The sequence below is a fragment of the Metopolophium dirhodum genome, chromosome 3 (assembly GCF_019925205.1).
Source record: "Metopolophium dirhodum isolate CAU chromosome 3, ASM1992520v1, whole genome shotgun sequence".
Taxonomy (NCBI): domain Eukaryota; kingdom Metazoa; phylum Arthropoda; class Insecta; order Hemiptera; family Aphididae; genus Metopolophium; species Metopolophium dirhodum.
The window spans coordinates 26,717,000-26,743,023 of record NC_083562.1 but is presented as its reverse complement, the minus strand read 5'-3'; the positions used below and the strand labels follow the sequence as shown (position 1 = coordinate 26,743,023).

The 26,024-nt window shown below is 26.9% G+C and overlaps 1 protein-coding gene and 1 non-coding gene across 2 annotated transcripts in view; both read left to right on the top strand.

Moving 5' to 3' along the window:
• Positions 1 to 26,024, top strand: part of LOC132940311 (rap guanine nucleotide exchange factor 4) — a 211,006-nt gene that overhangs the window by 16,826 nt on the left and 168,156 nt on the right. The window contains exon 2 of the mRNA XM_061007832.1: positions 25,444 to 25,586. Within this exon, the coding sequence (XP_060863815.1) occupies positions 25,444 to 25,586 (143 nt within the window). The remainder of the gene's footprint in view (positions 1 to 25,443; positions 25,587 to 26,024) is intronic.
• On the top strand, positions 24,104 to 24,186 carry Trnal-cag (transfer RNA leucine (anticodon CAG)). Its single transcript has one exon. It is a non-coding gene; the product is annotated as a tRNA-Leu (tRNA).

Below are 26,024 nucleotides of genomic sequence, written 5' to 3'. Positions count from 1 at the left end.
TATGGACCTTGAAAATATCCTGACGAAAATTTTCCCGAAAATTACGAGTTTGCATCGTATTGTGTATAGTATTTTTGGAACTTATCACACAAATTAAGAACCTTATAGCTGGAGATAGAAAGTTTAACCATTTATTCATATTTACACAGCATTTTATAAGCACTTCATGGTCGTATATGTAATATGTGAAATTTACCAAAAAATAAATTTAAACTGTTAAATTCAAACCCACTTATACATTTATATTTTAACAACCGTTAGATACCGGTTTATATGTGCCAATAGATAAATTTTAATTTATATAAGCATATAAATACACATTAAAATACATTTTGTTATAATAAATGAGTTAATCTATCCGTATGATTAGATAAATAAATATTATATATTATATGGGGTGTTTTGTGTGGGTATCAAAATAGCGCAAACAATACGTTACAAAACAAACAGAATTTCAATAGTTAATTTTAGCTTAATTATATTATGTTATGTTATAGTGGTGCATAATAAATATTAATACACAAGAAAACCATTTAAAAATAATTTTTCTTCAACTCCAAACAATAAATGAGATAAATTAATTTCATTGTGCTGGCACATATATAAAATCCAGGCATTTAATTCTAACTATAAGATATCTTAAGGTACAGAAAATTAATTCAATTTGGTATAGATATTTTCTGAAAGTGTTCAACTGGTGATTTATATTTCTAAACCATAGCTGAAACATAACTAATATTAAACAGTGTTGAAAAGATAATAATTCAATTAGAATAAAGGAATTCACAGGTATATAATGCTAGTTTTCGTTGTACATAATAGTAATATATTCGTTGTAAATATCCATCAAGGTAAGAAATTCTAAATAGGTAACAATTAATGATTTCATTTGATTTGATTTATAACTGATACTTTGCATGCATATTTTAAATTGGTACTCATAATCGCTTATAGTATTATTATTATAGTATTATTATTATACTTATATTATTATATATATTTAATTAAAATTATATATATATAATTTATATTATTATTCTTATTCTTATTATTATATTATTATATTATTATATCGCTTATAGTATTATTATATTAATATACATATTGAATAAATAAATACAATTGAATCACTTGATATTTTATGTTTGAAATATCCACACAATAAAAATGTATATTTATAAATAAATATCATTATTAATAAAAATATGATCAAAATATTTAACATGAATTTTATAATATGGTAAATTATTGAGTAGGTACATTATAAAATAGATAATAAAATTGTAATTACATTTCCTTGTATATTTATGGATTTATACTTTTTCTGTTACACTTCATTTTCATTGAATTAATTATTAATTTATAAGGTAGGTATAACAAAGATTAATGAGAAGTATAGTAATAACAGTAATAATAATATACATAGCTATATCCTATATTATATAGTACCTATCTAAAGCATCTAATGATCAAAAGCAGTATTTAGTATATTTGTTGTGTTTGTATGTGAGCATTGATAAATATTTTTGTTCTAACTTTTGATAATCATTATATTTTTAACAATGTAACTAATACTTGTGGAAAATTATTAAATTGTTTATAATAATATTTTTATAATGTACTTACTGACACGGCAATTCTTTGATATTGCAAGTTTTTTGTGATTGTTCAACTCTTTTTGGGTGTAACACGTTGTGGAAGCAATGTCTTTTAAGTGTAAATTATATTATATTTTAATTTATAGCCATCCCGACCGGCGTTGTCCGTGAGATTCTCTTGCGATTATGCGAGCTTTATTTTATCAGGTAGGAAATCTACCTGGTGCATACAGCATACGTAAGTGTATAATTTATCTCTAAAGCATGAACAAATTCAAAAAATTCAAAAATTGGTACACCAAAATCGTGGTTCGAAATCGATACATCCTGTACTAAAATACACAGGCTTATCGCATTAGTAATAATAATTATTATTACTTAAACCAATAGCAACCATTTATAAACAAAAATGTTCATCATACATTTTAAAATCCCTGTTTGAGAACCTCCCTGGGTCGGACCATCGTGACAAAATGTAGCATATCTTCTTCCCCAAGGTCTAATAAGTATTATATCTCTGTACCAAATAGGCTGAGTGCTGCATATTGTTTTCGCTCAGAATCATTTTTTGTATATAATGATTTTACATGATTTTATTTGACACATCTAATACAGCGACACTACTACTCTAGACACCTACTGTATAGCAGAGTGATACCCACTTGCCCACTTTTATTATTTAATAATTATACTGTACACATAGTTATTATACCCGTAGTATAATATATTACTATCCGATATTATAGATTCTGAACGGATCGATAAATGTTTTGGTTTTACTTTGAAGTGTGATTTTTTATTCATTTATTTTTTTTTAGTCTTACACTTTTTATATTTTTGCTTATTAAAATGATAAAACAGATTAATTACAGTGATTTACTCAAGAACTAGGTATAGGTACTTGAAACCTACTATACAGAAGAGCAACTTTCCAAGTTTTTTTTAATGCTAATCACATAAAAATATAAATTTTTATTATTGTAATACCAATATCACTTGAGCATCGCTAAAAATCTAAAAATACTATAGTTACGTCAGTGTAATATACTGACATAAGAGACAAGAGTTGGTATTTTTTAATAGAAAACTTATAGTCCTATTGAAAATTATTCCCATGCCGTACTACAATGTTGCTTTTAATTTAATGATAAACACTTATACGCTTTATTAAAAACTGTAAAGGTTAAAAAATAAAATTGCTTGGCCTCCTTTGAATTTTCATTAAAAATATTTCAAAATATATTACTATGGTTTATCATTTTATAAAATATATCAGATTAGGGAAAACTCTGGAAAATAAATTCAATTATGATTGAAACCTGCCCATTTTTCTTGAAATAAGGTTTTATATCTAAATGTAAATATTATTCACGATTATGTAAAATGCAATATAAATATATAATAGTCGTTCACGATATATTACAGTTTATTGTGTGTTGATAAAATGCCTGAAAATGTTGATTGAAGCCTCTAGTTTAGTATGTAGGTATGTGGATGTATTAAAAGTGTACTCTGTTACCACATTTATCGAAGCTATGGATAAATATTATTTACTACCAATTATAAACTTTTAACAAAAGCTTTATTATAGAGTGTACTTGCATCTCAAATAATACTCGCAAAACCAAATTAAAATAATTAAAAATTATAATTAGGTTTTAATTACCTAGAAAGTGCTTAATCACAAACTAAACAAAATCGTGGAAATATAGGAATACACAGTTTTAAGATTAATTTATTGGAGATTCTGATATTTTATTATTTTCTTAAATTTAAAATAGTTATACAATAGGTTAGTACTTGTAACATAATTAAATTATTGTGTTACTTTAAAATGTATTAAAATGGATTTATAGGTTTTGCTTTTTGAAAAGGTACTAAAATAATGGTTTAACCATAGTTTACAATAAATAAAATATATTTCATGGTTTTCGATAATAAATCGCTTTTATTAATACCAAGTAAAAACCAAAAGATTAAGTAAATATATTTTTAATTATTTTAAAAATCACAAATCAATGGGGTTATGCATTAGATAATAATACTAATATATAATGTATATATATTTTTATGCCACACTTTATTTTACTGTTTTATTATTTACATCACCATCATATAACAGCTAATCATCATGCTTACACAGTTTATTCGAACATTTGTTATATTGTTAACTTGGCTATTTTCAAAACCAATTTAATTTTCGTTCTTCGTACTTACCGTATCTATTATCTATAGCGTTATTCAGATAAAAATATCGAACAATAAACGGGATGCGTGTTTTTGTAACTTGGAAAAATATTTGATACAAACGGAAAAACATTCAAATAAAATATAGGAATAGTACTCTAACCGATACAGTTTTTAGAATCAAAAATATCAACCATGTTGTACGTAAGCGTATTTTTGTTTGGTTGTCTCTGTAAAATAAACTCTATTATTAATAAAGTTGCGTGCAACAATTTTAAATGACGGTTCATTCAATTCGTATGTTTTACATTTTTCAATAATATATTTATATGAAATGTACCTTTGATGCAGAAAGCAGTGGTTATATATTAAGACCGTACTCTAACGACTATTGAAATAAACCATCAAACGATTTCAATATCATCGGATAGAATTTAAAATACGAGTATATACAAGATAAGTGTTTTAGGTTTTAAACAGTAAAACAATGTTAAAAGATACGGCTTACAGTAGTTATCTATGCCTCAAAAAATGTAATTTTTTTTTTAAAACAAATATTATATTTTGTAACGTTTCATTATAGGAACACAAACAAAAAAATGTCTGATAAAACATCAAAATGTATAATTTATGGCCTATAATAAATAATTATAGTATATAAACGTGAGAAAGTGTTATTAATTGGATATGAGTCAAAGATTTTAATTCCCTAGAAGCTGTTTACCACAAAAAAAAAATCTAAAATATGTATTAAAATTATTATTGCTACGGTCCAACCAAAAATATATGTTTAAGGCCTAGTATACTATCTATTAATTAAAAGTCAACGACAATTTAAGTTATTATCTATTCAACAATCTATCCATGAATAATACGGGTAAATGCGAAAAATTTTATAAATACACTTATACAAATTAACTAACAAAATATACAATTTTATATCCAAATCCTCTGTGTTTATCACTCAATATGGATATGTAATTGCTTCAAGTTCCAAACCCTGTTCATGACTTATACCTATTCAGTTTTTTTTCCTATAGGGTTTTCTCCCAAGACTCTCCACGTTAGATTAAATTGTTGTAGTGGATTGCATTATGGGAATGCAGCTTCTCTGGCTGCATTAGTTTTCTATGAGATAGATAGATAGAGAGTATGGCACGCGTCTTACGTGCTTCGAATAACTCTCGTGCTGTACCTAATAGTATAGTAATATTTACTGCAGGCTACTACACATGGTTAAGATGACTGCGATAACGATAAAAATACTTATGTACCTATATACGTGATGAAAAACATACAAAGCAATTTTGAGGCATATTCCTTTTATTATAGCTGAAAACCCGCTGCAATCCTGTGATGGGATACAAAATAATATTTCTCACTTTTATGTGATCTGAATTTATGATATGTAACAGAGAAACAATCGATAACACTGCATCTTATCAGATAATATTTCTATTAACTATGGAATAATAAACAGACAAATTGTGTCCATGCAATTATCTGTTAAGAGGATTCGATACCGTGATTTTCTGTTTTTGTCTAACACACGCGCGACATTGTATTTTAGACGTGTTTTTTGCCAAACACTCCAATTGATCTATTGAAGCGATAAGAATTCTAAAAATAGATTTGAATTCGTCGTCAAGTCTACTTGAAATCGATTTTCCCAAATTTTTGATATTATCCCCCAAATTCCAGAAAACTTTATATTAAAAAAGAGTATTTAAATATTTTTGTATTTCAATTTTTGGAGAAGCTAAAATCAAAATCAAAATTGTGGGGAAGTCGATTTTAAGTAGACTTGAAGAAAAATTCAAATTTGTTTTCAGAATTCATATTAAAATCCTATGTCGCGCGTGTGTAAGTCAAAAACAGAAAATCACGGTATGGAATCCCCTTAAAATAGGGGTATTATTTTGGTTTGATTTTAATATTTAATAACGTTGAGATATGAGCGAGGAAAATTTGATTCGGATAGATTAGTTTAGAAGTTATATGTTATTTTTAAATTTAAAATGAAAACTATTTATTTTAAATAATATTTTTAACGTCCTTGCATTTAGAAATATTGTCGGTATTCAATTAATGCCTTTTATTTATTAGTTACGTATTGTACTACTTATTGTTATCAATTCTATTTTTAAAATCGTAAATAGTATAATATATAATTTGACATATATTATATATAATTATAATTTGGAAATTATATATGTATTCAATTAAGTAGCATACTTTTATATGTTTAACGCGTTGTGAGAGTAATCTAATTTTAGTACTAAATTTCATAGTTAAAAATTATAATAATTTACTTACATTCTGCAGTATAACTGGTTACAATTTACAAATACCTATGTAACTAAGTAATTACATTATAAGTTATAAGCTATAATATTCATAATCAATGCTATTAGCTATACAAGAATAATAATTATACGTTTATATGTATAATATATCAGTCTATTCAATAAAATTTAATATAAATATAACATTTTACATTATATTATTACTTAATATCAAAGCATAATTGAAAACGACAATGGTTACAAATAAAAATAAATGTTAATCAGAGTAATATATTACTTTTTTATAAAATAATTACCGGATTAATTCCAACTTTTGATATAGGTACATAATAATTAGCAGTGATGTCAAGTATTTCAATACAATTACCAGTGTTGGGAAAAGATAACCAAAAAATCATCTGGATAAGATAAAATATAACATAATTTTTTTTTATCTAGACAAAGATAAAAATACACATACATTTATCTAGATAAAAAAATAGATAATTTTTTTTATTATATTATAAATAATGTAATTTATTAGTAATTACTGATAAGATAATATTTATTAATTAATAAATCCTTAATGTCATTTCTCAACTAAAATAATATACAATTTTAATTCTTAATACAACTTGAATAAAAATAAAACAACAAAATAAAACTGACAATATTTCAGTAAACATTTTTTTTTTTAACTATAATAATATTGGAATTTAGAATCACTATACTCGGTTCTCGTATATATTACTTATATTAAATGTTTTTGAGTAAATATAATTTAATTAGGTAGCTAACAATTATAATACAAGACTATTTTAAAATCTTAAAGTTGTATCTCAAATTCCATGTATCTTTTATAAAATTGTTCCATACAAATTACAAATGATAACGAGTAACTTTTTAAAGTGAAAAGTTGAAAATGATGTAAGCGTTTAATAATTACAAGTTTCAATTTAACGTGGGACTATATTACGTAACTTTGATATGCGTAACGTAATACTGATTATCCCTGTTGCATTGAATAATCATTTTATAGGCTACAAAACAAATGTTAATTGCGATCCTGCCTACTAAAAAAACAATACACTGGTTGAATTTTTATAAGCTGAATACTGATGTTCTCGATAAATATTAATGTTTTTTTAAAAATATATTTTTGATAACTTTTATATTCATTACAAAACAACATTTATAAAAAACATTGCATCAATCACATTTATTTAATTTTTTACTACGTTTTATTGTTTTAATTTTAAATGTTTTTGAATAACATCATACCTAGGTACATTTTTAATTTCAAATTCGAAAGCAGAATATATTTAAGAGAAAAAAATATATGCATTAAAATCGTATTTCAAATGAGGAATTAATTAGTTATAATAAGTGTTTAAAGTTAAGATAAATAGAATAGTTTTGCAACATTTTGAGGCGTACCTACCCCTGTGGCCTGCAGTGTGACTTAAATCCACACATCTAGCAATAAATACTTAGAATTATAACTAATCAATTAATCGTTCAAAATTCAATATTTAATTTCTCAGAAAGATAGTATACTTTGGAATATTAAATAAAAATATGTGTCATTTCATAAAAATATAATTTTGAACAATCATAATGTTAAAAATAATTTTTTTTTTCAAAAATATTTGTTTTATAATTTACATTAAATGGTGAAAAAATAGTACTTATTTAAAAAAAATTAATACTTTTTGAAATATTGATTGTTTACTGATGAAAGAATCACTTAGTATAGTACGTAGGTACTTTCAATCATGTATAGTTTAATTTTGATACATCCTCCAGAAAAATCGATATGACTTAGATTGAAAAAATAATCAATAGAAATAAATAGGTCCAACACTGGGAATTCTATTGAATTTACACATTATTCAAAATTTACCTGTATGCATGCTTGTATTTGAAGATAGTATGAGAAAATAGTTAATAGATTTAAGTAGATTATATAAGTTAAAATTAAACCAAAATAATGAATAGAGACACTACATGTTCGATAAATTATTATTATTTATTAATTTCACGATCGGTTGGTATAAAAAGAGCGGTTACTTACTTGATGGCTTTTTATTTTTTTATTGTACATTTTTACATTTTACACTGCAGTGCAGTATTTGTACTTGCGATGGTAAAATCAAATATGCATTACCTAATCATAGTTTATTACATAACCACATATTATTCTAGGTATAAAATTAAATAAAAGTGTTTAATGAAAAATAACGTAACATTTATCTTATCCAATTAAAAATTAAGTACATATTGAAAATAATGCTTTTGAACAGTATAGGTAACCTACTTATGTTTTTGTATTTCGTATTTTATACTTGATTATTTACATTAAAAAGGTAAAAGGTTGAAAAGCTTTTAGGTATTTTTAATTGAATTGAATGTAGATATACCTACATATTTTATTCATATTTATTTTGTATAGAACTGAATCTAAACCATGATTACCAGATGGCAAGTCAAATTTGATATTTTTCTTATGATAAAGTATACTGAATGAGAAATGTAATTTTCTGATTGTAGACGAAGAGAAATTGGAAAATGTGTTATATGTCATAGCTTCTAGATATATGTATTTATATAGAATTTGTGGATTTGACGATTGAATTTTTTTGGTAATCAATCTTTTCAAATATATTATTTTTATCTTGTTTAATGTGGGTACCTAAATACTTTTTAATGGTTTTTAGTAATCGGTGACGGTTAAAAGTTTTTTTAAAACAATGTTTTATATTTTATTTTTATTACAATTTATATATCTATACTTAATATAATATGTTTAACAATAAATAATTACTTCAAGTAAAAATAATAATTAATCATTTGTTTTTGCATGATGAATGAGATTAAAGTAACTTTTGATTGTACAAGGATTGTTTTATTCTTTGTAATAATATTTTATGGCAGTAATGTACTTAAAAAGCTGTAGGTTTATATGACCTTATATATGTTATATACTATATTTGAAATTGGACTCTGATAGTAAATGTCTGAATTAAAACATTCTCAGTCGTTTTTGAAATCAAATAATGAACAACTTTAGAAAAAATAAATTTGTTAAATTGTTAGTAAACTCTTTAAAATGTTGTGTTTATTACACTTTTAAAATGTAATGGTTATTTCTTTGTTCTCTTTCTAAGATCATTTTTAATCCGTGTACCTACTCCCTTAGTTTTAACCTCAGTTTTATCGACTAAGCTCTAAATATTTTAAGATCTTACTAAAATTAACTCGCCTTCGCTATTAAATATTTCTCATTCTCTCATATTAATAATCTATAACTGTAGAAATATAATAATTTTCATTAATATTGAATACAAGGAAAACAAATTTAACATGTAGAATACTAATATTTTATTATTTGATAGATAATGTGTACCATACTAAAAATATGTGAAATATTAGATTGTCATTGAATATTCATATTTGATAAGCTTAAAAAAGTCGTAAGACATTTAATGCAAACTTGAGCAGATTTTTACTTTTTAATTTTCAGTCAATTTGATAAAAAAACAACCAAAATAAAATCACACACTACTGTTTTTAGATTATTAAATTAATGATATGAATAATTGAGTATGACTATACCTAACATGCAAGAAAAGTTGTATTGTATATTTGTACCAAATTTTCATAAAATAATACAGTGAATAGTAGATGACCTAATCTAACCTAACTTATATACATACTATTATATTTAAACATTTTGGGGGGGGGGGGGAATCCAGTCGTCATTGTTTCAAAAACTGAAAGTGATACATAAAAATATACCAGTTAACTTTGCTCTGTATCTTAAATGTAGATGCCCGCTTTTCCCTGAAGCCATGCATTTTTCACCGTTACCATTGACAACGACCCGACGGGGTCCCCATTAAAATAGCCCAACATGTTGTACGACCCACAATAGCCGCAACATGTGAACACTGTATACTAATCTTGATTCGTGGAAACTTCATTTTGTGTTTACTCCCCTTCAATCCTGATACACGTTTAAACTCAAACTCAATTTGGTCTGTAGGATTTAATGAGCCATACGTCCGGAAGGCATGTTATCGACATCAAATCCACTTCATCCGTTTAGTCATGATAAAAGTTTATGATTTAGCTGTTGAGAATTTCTAAAGTAATATCATGAGATCATATTACACTGTCAAGTCACACATTTTAAACTATTATCTGTTATAATGGCTTACAATTGAGTTGGGATTTTGAATAAAGTTTGATAATTTATGTCTCGTTCATATAGATGCCAAAAGTGCATTAAACACGTCTTTAGAAACGACCAAAAATTCAAAATAATTTACACAAACGTGTGAAAAATTAGAAATTATTATAATATATGGCACTAGGTGTATTTTGGTTTTACTTCAATTCACGGGAATGTCGGTGTCAGTATACCACGGATTGTGAACAGATCTGACCGAGGTGAGCAATCCGCTTGTAGTGGATTCGATAAACTTACAACGCTTGGTGTATTTCGGCTTAAGTATAATAACTTCATGAGCTAATCGGTTTAGGTGTACTTTCACCCGTGAAAATGAAAAATTTTAAGATACGACACTTGTTATTATTGTTGGCGCAGTAGTTTATATGGCATGTAATCATCAAAAGTGTATAAAAACAGTTTGTTCAGTACCACCTATAGAATGGAGTTTAAGCTACTCTCTAAACTTGTCTGGTGTTTCTATAAATAATTTCTGTATTTTTTGTCAAAAGTGGTCAAGTAGTTTTTTAGTCAATAACCCACAACCACACAGACATTGATGCATTGTCTTTTATATATAATTATAGATAATCATAGTCACAAAGATAGGTTACTTCATATATAATTTGAACAAATATATTTTAAAAATGTATTACAATTTGAGATGACATAAGCTATGGTATAATTATTTTGACAAACCAATTATATTATATCTTAAAAAATATTGAAAAGTATAGTACCTATGGACTATGGTATATTTGTCCTCACCTGTGCACTTATTGCATTAGATAAAATAGTCCTGTTAGAACTGGAGGCAATGTCCTCCTCCCCAAGACAAAAACCAAAATACGCCAGCGGAGAGCTACGATTTGTATTTATTTTAAAAGTAATAATAATAAAAGTTTTTTTTTGTAATTAGGGTTTTTAGCAGATAACTTAATTCAGTGTCTAACATTGAGTGGTTCCTGGTAAATAATGTGATGTACCTACCTATAGTTGGTACTTGGTAGTCAAAAATAAGAATTTCCAGTTGTTACGTACCTACCTAATATTATTATATAATACGTAACGTTGCATTTGTGCGCAAATTTTCATTCTATCTTCCGACGTGCCACGTAGGGTTCTAAACGAAGCCAATGCTTATCTGAAACTGTTATGTGAAAACATACGTGTGCGTATTTACATCGGTTGCTGTACAAAAGTTCTCTCGCTAATCATATAGGTACGACGTCTGTGCGATTGGTGAAATAACTGGCGCTCTGTTATCCCTGTAAAAACTTTACGTGGTACGTGTAACGTCTATAAATACATTAGTAAAGATTTTCCGTCGCAAGTTCGTCTGTATAATATGTATATGTGTATATAATATAATAAATTATATCGTGACGTGTTGTTGATAACATCGGGTCATGCGCACGTGTGTCACTGTCAACGTATAATACATGATTCAATGACCAGGTTCCCATCGTTTAAGTGAGTCGTGAGTCAGTACATATTTTAATAAGCCAATAAAATTTGAAAAATATATAAAGCTATAAATTGATTGTAGAGAATGACTAACTATAGTTATTAAGTTCGGCGTAGTCACAATCACTACTATTATATTATTATCTATTGGATTTTCAATATAATATTATTTAGAATCATCTTTGTATAATTATCTTTGATTTCAATTATTTGTGGCATATACTGTCTATACGACAAGTATTTATCTATATAAACATAGTGATATTTTATGCACACAATTTCCGTGTACCAAGTCTCAGCCATTATTACAGAAATTGGTACGAAACACCAGTAATTTTCTAAATAATTAATACTCAATGAAGAGATAACATGACACTACTATACAGTTGAGAACCTTCGTGGTTTTTATATATAATTTTTCAAATTTAAAATCTTAACAGTAAAACAATATGTACATATAATTAAATATTATATTAATATTAATATTTCTTTTATTACATTGTATTTATTTTGAACTCTTATTATAAAATAAGTAACTGATTAAAAAAAAAGTAGATATTATATATTTAATTTTTTTTTTTTGTATTAGGTATTGTGTTAATAGTCTTAACAACTTGTATACCATTGTCCATTACTAACTTTTTTCTTCATATAAAATATAAACTTTTTATGAAATTCTCGAGATCGAAATATTATATGATACATATTAAATAAAACAAACATTTAATTTGAGACATTTTAAATATATTATTAAATTATATAAAATATATATAGGTACCTATATAATACTAACTATAAATACAGCCTCGCCACGTTACTCAACGAAATATGAGTCCTTTGGACATTATAACAACAACTTTCCCTTATCTCACTTGACATACTATACTTATTGTTAGAAAATCTGAAGTTCAAATATAAAATACCACTGACAACTAGGTACGTATTACGAGACCCTAGATCTTCAAATGTATGTTCAAATTTCTTCAAAGAAAACAAAAAACCACTACAAAGTACTTTGTTCTATCGTCATATTTATTGTCCTCTGAAACGGTATTCCTCTAATTTAATAAGTAAATTTGATATTTTTAAATAGTGATTGTTCGAATGGTGAATTTAATAATTAAGTTAAATTAGTTTATAATTTTCTTCATTATATGCAATGCAACTATAATAAGTGCTCTGCTGTTATTATATATAGATTATCTAATCTTATTTATGTTGCAAATATGTACGAGCAATTAAGTAAACGCTTGTAATTAAAGTAAAATCACAATGAAAAAGCAATCATAATTATTTAATAATCATTGTATATATACAGATAGTAAAAACTAGAAGAATGATGCCATGATAATAAATGTGTTTACAACCAATATTCGATTTGTATTAGAGGTAACTTGTAAATAGGGAGAACAATTTTACTATTTTTTTTATTTATATTTTAGTTTTTTTTTAAATGTAAATTATATTTAAGGATTAGCTCTTCTAAATTGTATTATAAGTACATTTTTAGACGTTTAAAGACGTTTAAGATTCTGACTATAACACAAGTAAACTTGATTCAGATAGCAGGTATCTTTCACAAATGTACCTACACAGAAACAATATGCTATCGAATGAATATTTATTTCATAGGGAAGTAAATATAATACATTCTCGTATAAAATTGGATAAATCGAATATTTATCCATATATAATGTTTAATGGATGCTTATGAAGCATACTATATGTTCTAAAAATAAAAGATAAAAATAAGTAAAAGAAAACTGAAAATGATTCAGAGTTTAATTAAATATTAAGAAATTTATATGTGTACAATTATTTACAAAGTTGAATGAAGTGATTTCAAGTAAATTATAAACTAAACTAAAGTATCGTCCTTAAAGTTACAAAGTTAGTTATGAAATACGAAATTAACAAATTAATTTTAAATCACGTTTTGCTATTCAAATCTCACTTTGAAATAAAAAATTAGTGTTGAAAGATACACCTGATGACTTCATTAAAGCACAGGGAAACAAAGTGTCTTTCATATGTCATAACTCATAACTCATAAGTCATAATATTGCTTTATCTTAAAATATAATTTAATAAAGTGGTAATACAAATTAATAAAATAGTTCTTACAACAATTCAAAAATATCAAACTTATGTTTTCACAATTTTAACATGTTTTTAGGCTGGATACAACATTTTTTTTTTTAGATCGTTACAGTAATAGTTACCATGACAACTAAACAAACTAAATTTAAAATAGCAATTTATTACCTAAAATAAGCTAACGTATCTTTTCGATTATTTTCTTATATTTGTCACATTACAAAATAACAACAACCAGCAGGTAATAACCACTAAAAGCATATTATGTATGATTCAATATTTTTCCGTGCAGCCGAGAAATTATCAAGATTTTCTTATGGCATTTCAAATTTTTCTATGCTGTTTAATATAGTAGGTTTCAAGTGAACTTGGTCATTGAGTATATCATTACTCACTATAATGGGTGTGTTACATTTAAACTCAATGATAATTAATCATTGTATTTGTATACCTAGGTACGAAAAACGATTGTGAGCAGAAACAGTGTGTAAACTCAATTTTTAAGGATATACCTAGGTATACAGTTCATTTATATAACAAGTAATTTGTACACATAATATTACATAATATTACATACTATATTTTATTATTTTTATTAACTTATAATTCAATACCATCTTACCTCGGACCTCCACATATAATGGCATAAACTTATATTGTATTAAAAAGCTTGAAATAGATTTTTATATTTTTAAATTTCTAGGTATAATAAAAAATATGAGGAGGAAGGTATTTACATTTTCAAACCTAAGATATAAAAATTGACAGTTGAAGGCGTTTTAAATCACCAACAAATTAAAAAATGAAAAAAAAATGTCAACCTTTGAACTTTAAACATTCATAAAAATATAACTATACATATTTTCAAAATCATGAAATGTTGCAAATTATTTAGTAAATTAAATGCATTAAAATTTCAATAGGGATTAAAATGTATTACGACATTCTTCATAATTTGTTCTATAATAACAGTTAAAAATTACATACTACCGTATTACAAATAGAAAAAAGAATACTTTTAAGTATAATTAAATTATGAAATTGGTATAAAATAGAGTCTGACACTGTCTTTGCTCATATAATAGTTTTCCGTATGCGATGATTTAGGATTTTTTAATGAATTACAATTTAACATATCCATGACAGTGACCTACCTACTCAATAATGAGGTACACTCGAAACATATACTATACAGTATACAATGAAGCAATTTGCCCAGTTGTTGATTTTTATTTTTGCAGATATTTACTTATATTTTATCTTTTTAAATATACCACTGTTCATCGTACAGACTTCCATGGACTCGCCCAGTCGAGTGCCGGGGGGGGGGGGGCATGATCTCTCCTCTATATTAGTTAATATTAATTGTTTTATCACTTGTATAAACAAAAAAAAAATAGTGTGTGCTGTGCTGTGCTGTCAGAGATTTTTTACCTGACCTCCACCCCTTAACATTTCTGCGGTCGCCCTTGCAGACTTCTCCGATGTTAATATTTGCTAATATTTATTTATTTATAAATTGTCTATCCTTGGTATATTTTACAAATTAGGTATTAAATTATACTATTATAACTTTAATCCTACAGTTGATAATTTATTATCATGACGTATGCTTACGTAGCTTCGATTAATTTAAATATATAAACACTATTCATAATCATTATCTGATTTTTAACTTTTAATCAATATTAGGCATCGGTCAATATTATGGTAATACCTAATCGTTTCGTCTTGGGATCAGTTTTACTTAATTTATACGCCTGTATAATTATTACGGATCAAATATTGGCCATTATTAATTGTTATCTATTTATGAATAAACTAATATACCTACCTAACAAAGATATATACTGCTTATAATAGTTATTATTGTTGAAATGTACAATAATTTACCAATAAAGGTTTTTCCTCAAACGCTGTTAATTATAACATTTAAATTCAAAATAATTTATCTTATATAGCTACTTGAAACTGCTTGTCACTATCATTTTTACTGTCAGTTTCTAGAATACACGATGCAATTTTTCAAAATATTAAGATTTTAATTTCATATGTACCTATATGTTTAAAATGTAAATATATATAGCTGCAGGTGTGTTAATTACTTTAATGTTCAAATTAAAATATTATATAAAAAAAAATTTATTAAAAAAACGAATATATTATTTACTGGCAAAACTATAACTGTTTAGTGGTAAAAGAACCACCTGAATGTAGGTATAGTATGTTGAGGTGACGGCTGGCAATAGGTATTACGCGGTTTCATTACAACGTGGTCCGACGGATTATGTGCGAGTGGCTTAGGGCTTTCATCGATTGTTATTATGCCGTTGTGTTGTTGTTCCTAGAGAGCCTTTGCTGATGTAAATACGTGCCGGGTGAGAGCAGTCGTTGTACACACAGCCGTGTATGTCGTTGTATTATATAGCTGTTATTACGGTCTGCGTGCGTGATCATGGTGCAACAATCATAGACGAATCCTACTCGCAATATGGGTCCGAGATGCGTGTGTCAACTCAACACGTCCTTAATAGGGACTACCCATGGATGTGCGTATACGTCTGGTAATTCTGGCGAGGCAATGGATTTAAAAATGAAAAAATTGGGTGTGAGGCTGTATACAAATTACACGCTTATATTATATCTATAATAGTTACCTATATAAATATGAATGGAATACTCAAAGTTTTAAACAATCGCTATAAACCACTCATACCATATAAAATATAGTTACTATTTTGTTGGCTATAATATTATATGTATACACCATTTTCTATAAATTAACTAACGAACGAGACATTTACCTCTGGAATTGTTTCTAAGACATTTGTGTGCTCATTGTCCATCAATTGTACCCACCAGGCCCTGCCTGGAAATAATATGGTAGACAAATACAATAATATAATATACAACTTACGGTTATAACATATAAATATAGAATACTATTTCTTTTCTCTAAATGCTTCCTTCTAATAAAATCATACTTAGCTTGTTAGCCAATCGGTCTTTATAAATTCATTACAGATCCTCTTTTTTTGATATACTTAGCTAATATTTATTCTGGGCCACTGAGGTTCCACATGGTGTAATACATTTCCCTATTATTGGTATCTATATATATATATATATATATGCGTCCGATTAACTACCCACTACAAACTCAACCGTTGCCAACTATACCGATGATAAGTTTATTTTCTCAGTCCATAAATACCTATAGGTAGTTACTTATTACCACCTCAAACCTAGAAAACCTTCTTGACCTAATGGCTGATCGGAATATAAAATGGCGTTTCAAGGTAAATCAAACCAAGTTCATTTTAATCTCTTTCACCCTCCACCTCCACCTATGTCCTGAGGTCAATCGTTTTAATAATATGTATTCCTTTTCCCGCAACACAAAAATGTAAGTACCTTGACTAAACTTAGACATTTTCGAAAGTGTCAATATCTTACAATTTTTAAGATGGATCCAAATACTTAAACATTTAGTAAATTAGTACCTATATACAAAATCCCAACCTATACAGTATGTTTTTTATAAGCGTTTTAATGTCAAAGTTCCCTTCAAAATCGTACAAATGTGCAAATTTATCTGTACCTAGTTAAAGATGTATACATTTTTAGATTCTGAGCGAAGCGATGAATGTATTGATTTTACAATGATATGCGTTTTTTTTTTTTTTTTGTGTCTGTCATCACCTTTTAGGACAGTAAAAATGCTTGGATTTTCTTCAACAGTAACTTTTCTGATAGGAAAGTGAATCTTGTTAGTACTTTGGGGGGTCAAAAGTAAAAATTTCCCAGTAGTTTTCTAAAGCGACTAGAAAAACAAAAGAAAAATTAAGGAAAAACGGGTATCTATGTAGGTATATGAAATTTTTACTGAATGTTTATATTAGCATTTTCTATACACCATAACATTTTCCAAATATTTTGACTTATTTTGAGCTGTTTCCGGACATTTTCAGTTTTCATTTTTTTTAGTTTTTTTTTTCTACAAATATCAATAAAATTTTATTTGTTGGGTAAAAAAGCTTGAAAATTTAATACAAGGCTCCTACTATATTGTTACAATGACAATTGAAAAATATTAAAAATCCTTAGTCACAGTTTTTATTTATAAGCATTTAAAGTTCAAATATTGAAAAAATACGAAAAAATCACGAAAATTAGCAAATTATTTTGAGTTGAGAATTCATAAAAATTTTTTTTTTTCAATCTAAGATTTGAAAATGTAATACAAGATTATCCATAAGTTTATCTACCTTAATAAAAAAAAAAATGTCTACAAGAAAGTCAAATTAAATTTTTATGAGCGTTTGAAATTCATATTTTTACAACATTTGATATTCACTCGATTTCTCGAGTAACGATTTTCTTATTTTGTTGTAATTAAAAAATGTATGACTGTAGATACTTGAAAATTTCACCGATTGTTATATTAGCACTTTCTATACGCGATAAAATTTTGAAAATAATTTGACTCTTTTTGAGCTGTTTACGGACATTGTAAGTTCTCAATTTTTTTAGTTTTTTTTCCTTTAAATATCAATAAAATTTTATTTGTTGGGTAGAAAAGCTCGAAAATTTTATGCAAGGCTCCCAATATATTGTCACAATAGCAGTTAAAAAATATTAATAATATATAGGCACAATTTTTTTTATAAGCATTTAAAGTTCAAATTTTGACAAAATATATCAAATTTAAAATTTAATAATTATTTTGTAGTTAAAAATTTATAAAATGTTCAACTTTTGTAGCTAAGGATTGAAAATTTAAAACAAGGTTCGACGTAAATAAGTAAATATATAAACTACTTTATTCACAATAATATCATCAAATATACTTAGTAATATCATAGGCTGACAGACCGTTTTCGGTCAGAATCGTTTTTCTTATACAATGATATTATATCATTGAATTCAAATTTAAAACCATCCATACAGCGACCCACTTGTAACCTACTGTACAGTAGAGCGACATCCACTTACCCACCTTTTTTTTGTTTCAAATTTGACCTATCCTTTATACAGTTACCAGATTTTCGGAAATAAAAACACATTATAATATGTGGCTGATTATTTAATATATAGTTTTAAATAGTACTTAATACTTAGTATGTTTTGCTTGGTACAACGTTACGTGGTAGTTACTAGTTAGTTGTTTTCCCTTAAATGACTAATGAGATACCTACATAAATAATATTGCTATCATGGGTCCATTGCAACAAATATATGTAAAATACATTTCTACAGTTATACGGTTTACTTTTATGCATGGGGCAGTATGGTAATAAACCAATGTGTTACAATCAGATACCCAATTAAAAGAATGGTATGCACCATTAAATATAATAATCGACATTTTATAAAATCGATCTAAAGTATACTTTTATAGAATTCAATACTCCTATTATTTGGAAGAAAGTATGATTTTTATTATTTTATTTTATTTTATATCAGTTACAAAAAATATGCAATGCGATAGGCTCTTGTCCCCTTATTTTACCTTTTTAATAATTTCCTACGAGATTATAAAACGTAATTTAAAATCATTTTATATGACATTATTATAAGATTTTTTAATCAACAATGTTTTTGTATACTTAACTGAACTTAAGGGGCTGTGTAAGTAAAGTGAGAAGTTAGACGATATCGAGAAATAACCGACGGAGGATACATGATCCAAAAAAAGATTTGTAAAATTCAGGAGAAGGAAACAGTATAAATCAAAGAGTCCGATGATAACGGTACAGTTTATATACTTATAGGTACCTATATAGTATAATATTATGTATACTATAACAGTCTTAATTCTTGAGAAACTGCGTGCACTGTCCATTGTGAAGATAAATATTATTACTGCCTATGAGTCATGTATCAATATAGGAACAAATAAATATCTGAAATATAAGAGAGAGTTTAAGTACTTTCTTCAAAGGTTGCTGAATTACTTATACATTATTTTAGATTCTAAGCGGATCAATGAATCTACAAATTATTTAATGTCTGTACTTTTTATTTTATTGTTTGATGTCTGTCATCGAGTTTTAAAGTAGAAACAATTTTTCAATCTTCCATTTTGATGGTTGTTTTTGGTAGCAAATTGGTACTTTTGAGTGTCAAAATAATAAATATGTCTCAGTACTTTTCAAAATAATCGAAAAAAACTTAAAAAAAAAAAATCACGGAAAAATAGGAAAATGTTTTCGCAACACATACTTTTAAATAAAATAAAATTAAATGAATATTTTGTTTTTAGTATTTAAAATTCACACAAATTTCACCCTAAGACACGGACTTCGCCCTAACGTAACTGTAAATAATTTACCTATCCCTGTTAAATACTTAGGACTAAACCTCGATAAAAGACTAACATGGCAAAATCATATAAGAAAAAAAAGATTAATACTTAATGCCCGCTCCCGCTATCTAAAAGTATTACTTTCAAAAAATAAAATCTCATCTTTAAAAACAAAACTTCAAATATACAAATCTCTTCTGAAACCCAATGGACGTATGGAATCCAACTATGGGAATCGGCAAAAAAATCAAATTTAAATAAAATTCAGACCTTCCAAAATATCACCCTTCGTAAAATCACAAATGCCCCACCCTTCGTCTCTAACTTGACCCTCCACAAAGACCTAGGTATAAAAATAGTAGAAGAAGAAGCTGCTATTTTCTATAAACGATTTTATAATAAATTAGAAAACCATGAAAATCCTCTAATAAAAGGCTTACATATCCCGTCACTTCCTGGAAATCCCCGTCGCAGGCTGAAAAGAAAATGGTTTAGGGATCATCTAACTTAATCCTAATAAGTTAAAATCACATAATAAACAAGTTAAGTGCTACTGATGGGTGGCTTCTTATTCACGTAACACCATAATGTTTGTTACCCTAATCTCACACATACTTATTGTGCTTAATTGTATAGATTGTATATTTCTTGTAAAAAAAAAAAAAATAAAAAAAAAAGTATTAAACAATGAATGATAGTCGATACTTTAAATGTTCACAAAATGAAGTTTAGAATCTAAAATCTAAACAGTAGTGTATAAATGTATTGAAATTTAAACATCTTGGTCTGAGTATAAATAATAAAAATAATTAATAAATCAATAAAATAAAATATATATAACGAGATACAAAGTAAAAAATAAAAGTTAATAATACGTCACACTATAATATACAAGTTAGGTTCGAGTTTATTTGAACTCATATGTAGTCATTTCCACGCATACTTCATATTTATATATAACTCAATTGAAATTGATTGTTTTCGTGAAGACACTAATTTATTTGTTTGTGTTCAATTGAGAAATTGTAATCGGGTCTTATTACGAGTAATTAATAATTAACATAATATACTATGCACACTGCACAGTTTATGCAGCATGCACACCACAAGTCACTACCGTCACTTAACTATTTTAAATCATTAGTGGAACGATAAATCATAAATGTATATTGGTTTTATAATGATGTGTGTTTTAAAAAAAAAATTTATCTGTCTTCACCTTTTGCAGCAGTAAAAATGCATTAATTTTCAATTTTGGGGGCTGTTACTACCTAAGATTTTATCATTTAATAAATAGTCCCATTCAAGTTTTTCTTATAAGAAGTATAGAAAAAGTTAAGCGCAATTCCATAAACATTTTTATGAGCGTCTGAAGCTTGAATGTTGACAACATTTGATATTCAACTGTATAATAAAGGTTTATCATCAAACAATATTAGTTTATTTGTTATAATTCAAAAAGTAACATTCGTGGATACTTGTAAAATAACTTGTTACTTAAATATTTTAATTTCCTGTAGGGGCTCAATTAAAATGTAAAAACAATAAATTAGTAATTTTAACTAAAATATTTAAGCTATTTATAGGTATTTGAATTCTTTTTAAAGTGTTGATAATACATTTTACCATACATATTTAGAACAGGATCCTACATAAGTTGTTTTTCAGTAATTTAAAAATATTTAAACCAGAAAGGCATGTCTTGACATAAACATATTTCTATTAGGTAACAATTATAATACATAATTTTATCAAGTTTAACTAGTAAAAGATAGGTTCTATAAATAACGATAACTAATTAAATGTACGTTTTATAATATTATGTAGATAAAATAATATTATTATCAAACTTAGAAAAAGAGGGTATTGTATATACATATTGAACGCAGTAAAATATTAAACTGTTATACATTATATTATTTAATAGTTTTAAAAAAGTTAATATAATAACATAAGTTATAAACTTATAACTAATAACTATAGGTAGGTAGATAATAAGAACACTTATTCGTATATGTGTATTCATATTTCTATAAATATACAGGTACGACTGGTACGAGTAAGTAGGTACCCGCACCCATATTGCTATATGGCTGGGCGCTCACGATTTGCCTCCCATCTGACCCTCGAATTTCCTCCCGTGAATTTTTTTTTCAAATGGTAACCCGAATTGCCTCCTGATTTCAAAAATATTATTCACTCGAATTGCCTCTTAAGAGGGTCATTACCTACTCTTGTACTGGAATCGCCTGCAAAATATATGTACGTAAATATATACTATATGATAACGTGTTATTTATCGTGGTTGCAAAAACGAAACTGACTGTGTTGAACTGTTGATGATAGACTAATCATTAACTGATAATCACTAATCGTGGATAGGATTATTTCATTCGAAAAATTCATCTGTTTCGGAAATACTGTCTTAAATATTTTATTTTTGACCATTACGGAATAATATAATAATCGATAGTACACGTACAACTATCGATATATTAATTAATATTCCAGGTATATCATGGGAGGCAATTCGAGTAAAGAAAGGTCACCTACCTAAATTTGGGAGGCAATTCGAGTGTCATCATATGGCTTGTACCTCTTATATTATTTGTATTTGTATTATTAGGCAGCGTATGTGTAGTCGATAGTCGTATAGCACTATAGATTATTTAGATTTCAACGACTTTCAAAATGTTTACAACTTAATGTTTTGTTAGATTCAACACTTGTGGTACATTTAATCAACTCAACGTTTCTGCAGAAACCACAATTTTCGCTTCATTTCTTATTGTGTTAGCCTTAAATAATGGATCGGTGTGGTGTCGTGGTACCCACTACCCACAATGTCCATAGACATATTAAAATTATTTATGTGTCTATGACGATGTCCCATATATATAGGTCTTAGGTAATAGGTATCTGGTATATATATTACGTATAATCTATATATATTATTCTAGACTGACATCTTATAATATTATCTTTCATTCATTTAGCAGTGGTATTTATATAAGTGTAGATACATTATAGATCACACGCTGCGCAGCAGACCAAATATTTAAATACAATGGGTACCTACAATACATTTGAAAACCGTGTTGAGGGGATTTTTATTTTTTTATTTAAACATAAGCACATTTCATGTTGATTATATTCTATGGGGAACTTGAAAGCCTTTGGTTTATAATAATGTGATTTTTTTTTTCTTTGTCTGTCCGTGAATACCGCATCTTGAGGAATGCGCGACACTCCGAAAGCTTTACAGAGTAGTGAGCACTTCTATAAATTGGAAATAATAATAAAATCTCCAAAATATCGACAAAATATATTTCGATGATTTTTAAGTATTTTTTAGTCCATTTATCACTAAATTAAAGTTGTTAAGCTTTTTACCGATGTTGTTATTTTTTTATAGGTAGGTACCAACTATACAAGCTATCTGCCAATTTTGTGTTTACTTCTAACTCATACAAAATAAATATTATATTATGTAGATTTATTGCTACCCTATGTCCCTATTACAGTATCCTCTATTCCGGCCAATAATGTCTGCGCACGCTTATGTTAATAATAATAATAATACACTCTGGTCTCTGGCAATAACGTAAATATAGGGGGGGAGGGGTTATTATTGTCAATCGATTTAGTAGGTAGGTATACAAAATTGTTCCAATAAAATACAATATAGCCTATAGAGTAGCTACTTAAATATTAATATAGTTAGACAATAGGTATATTAAAACTGTTTTGTCAATTACATTTAGCCATAAGCTATTTTAATTTAATTATATTGTTTTAAATGTACTATTAATATGTAACTAATGTACCTATTATTATTTATTGTAATTTGTTACAAATGTGTAGAACATAATATTAGGTATTATATACAGTGCTCAATTTATTGTATTAATTTTTTGATAATTGAATCTGTGTCAAGGTGGCCGAGCGGTCTAAGGCGCTGCGTTCAGGTCGCAGTCCACTCTGTGGGCGTGGGTTCAAATCCCACCCTTGACAATTTTTTTTTTAATTTTTTCCGATTTTATTCCAATTTTATTACGTGAACTATTTATGGAAATGGTGAAAAAAGCTATTACATTTCCCTTGTATGAACAACATTCTGATAAAAATATAAAAAATTTTTTTTATTGGCTTCGAGTATAAAACTATTACAGCTCAATGATTATAAAAATATTATATTACTTATACTATTTTTTATTTTTTTTTCATAAATTATCATTTTAAAAGTTTTTTACTTTTTTGAATGACACTATACATTTTTAAATTTATATTCCTAATCAGAAACTAAATTAAGCTAATATAAACTTAAAATACTTATAACTAATGAACTATTTCTCCGAAATTTGAATTTTATACATTGAAATACTTTGAATAATATTCTGCTTCGGAATATGGAATAAAAAATGTATGATTTTATTAAACTGCTTTTTAAAATCTTCAAGTATGTGCTCGGCGCAATATTGTGTTTTGCATCTTTTCACTATGCAAATTTGGATAATTTTGACACTAGAGTAGGAATAAAGAAATACCGTGGCTCAATCGTGGATCATCCGATGTTGATTATAAACTCTAATTTAAGACAACACCGATTATAACTTAATATTGTAACTCGTCTACCGTATACCTATTATCTGGCTATATGTATTATGTAAAATAATATGGTACCTACTTATAACTATGTACTTACTTCAAAGTTATATTATAATATTATTATGTACCTATTATACTTGAGGTTACATCATTATAATACTATTATGTCACTGATGTGATTTCAACAAAGTAATTAATAATTATATTGTAATGCGGATTACATGTCTTGGATATTGATAACTAGTATGTCAGACAGTAATTTGTGCATGTGAGTAGTGAGTTATAAGTATTATATTATATTATCTACAACCTACCATAAAACCGTTTAGTGTCACCAATGAGAAAAAAATACGTTAGTGATTCACACGGAAAATAATAACAAGTATTTTTTTAGTATTTTAATAGGTACATTTAAAAACATAAAAACAATAAAAAAAAACATTAAATTGATAGGCACTTATACAGTTTTATGAAAAAAAATATAATGTGTTTCTTGCACGTACCTACCTATACATAATACTATTTATTACACAATATAAATAATGATGTGGGGGTTATTTAGTTGCGAATTGAAGTGAATGTCGTGTGTTCAATGTTCGATATAATGATATTATTAATAATATTGCGTTTTTTTTTTCATTTCATATTTCGTGCGTGTTTCAGACCGTCCGACCGGAGCGCCAAAGACGTGGAGGCCATTACGTCACGGCTCAGACGGGTTGATACGCTGAACCGTTTGCCCAACAGCGTACTGCAACAGTTGGCGTTTGTAGGCTACTACGAGGACCTGGAACGCGGCGTTATGTGTAAGTCATATCCATACACAATGCACGTATCGTTATACTGTTGTCGTACCATAAATATAATAATATAATATAATATAATAGCTGGTATAATACTATAATATACTATATACCAACCCACGAGAGGATGAAGCTGACCGTCCTTTTTCGGGTCAAGTGCTTTTGCCCTCTGGCTGTTGGGTTTTAAAAAAAAAATGTCACGTGCCGTTGGATATTATACATTCAACATATATATAAAATATAATGTAATATACTTTTTTATCCACACACACACACATACACACACACACACACACACATATTATACTTATATTTCGTTGTTTTATAATTGAAACTATACGGAGTACGGCAGTACGTTTAACCAAGTAATTTGTAATAATTTAAACTAAAAATTAAAAACGCATGGAACATAATGTTATGTTATATTATTAGATATTACTA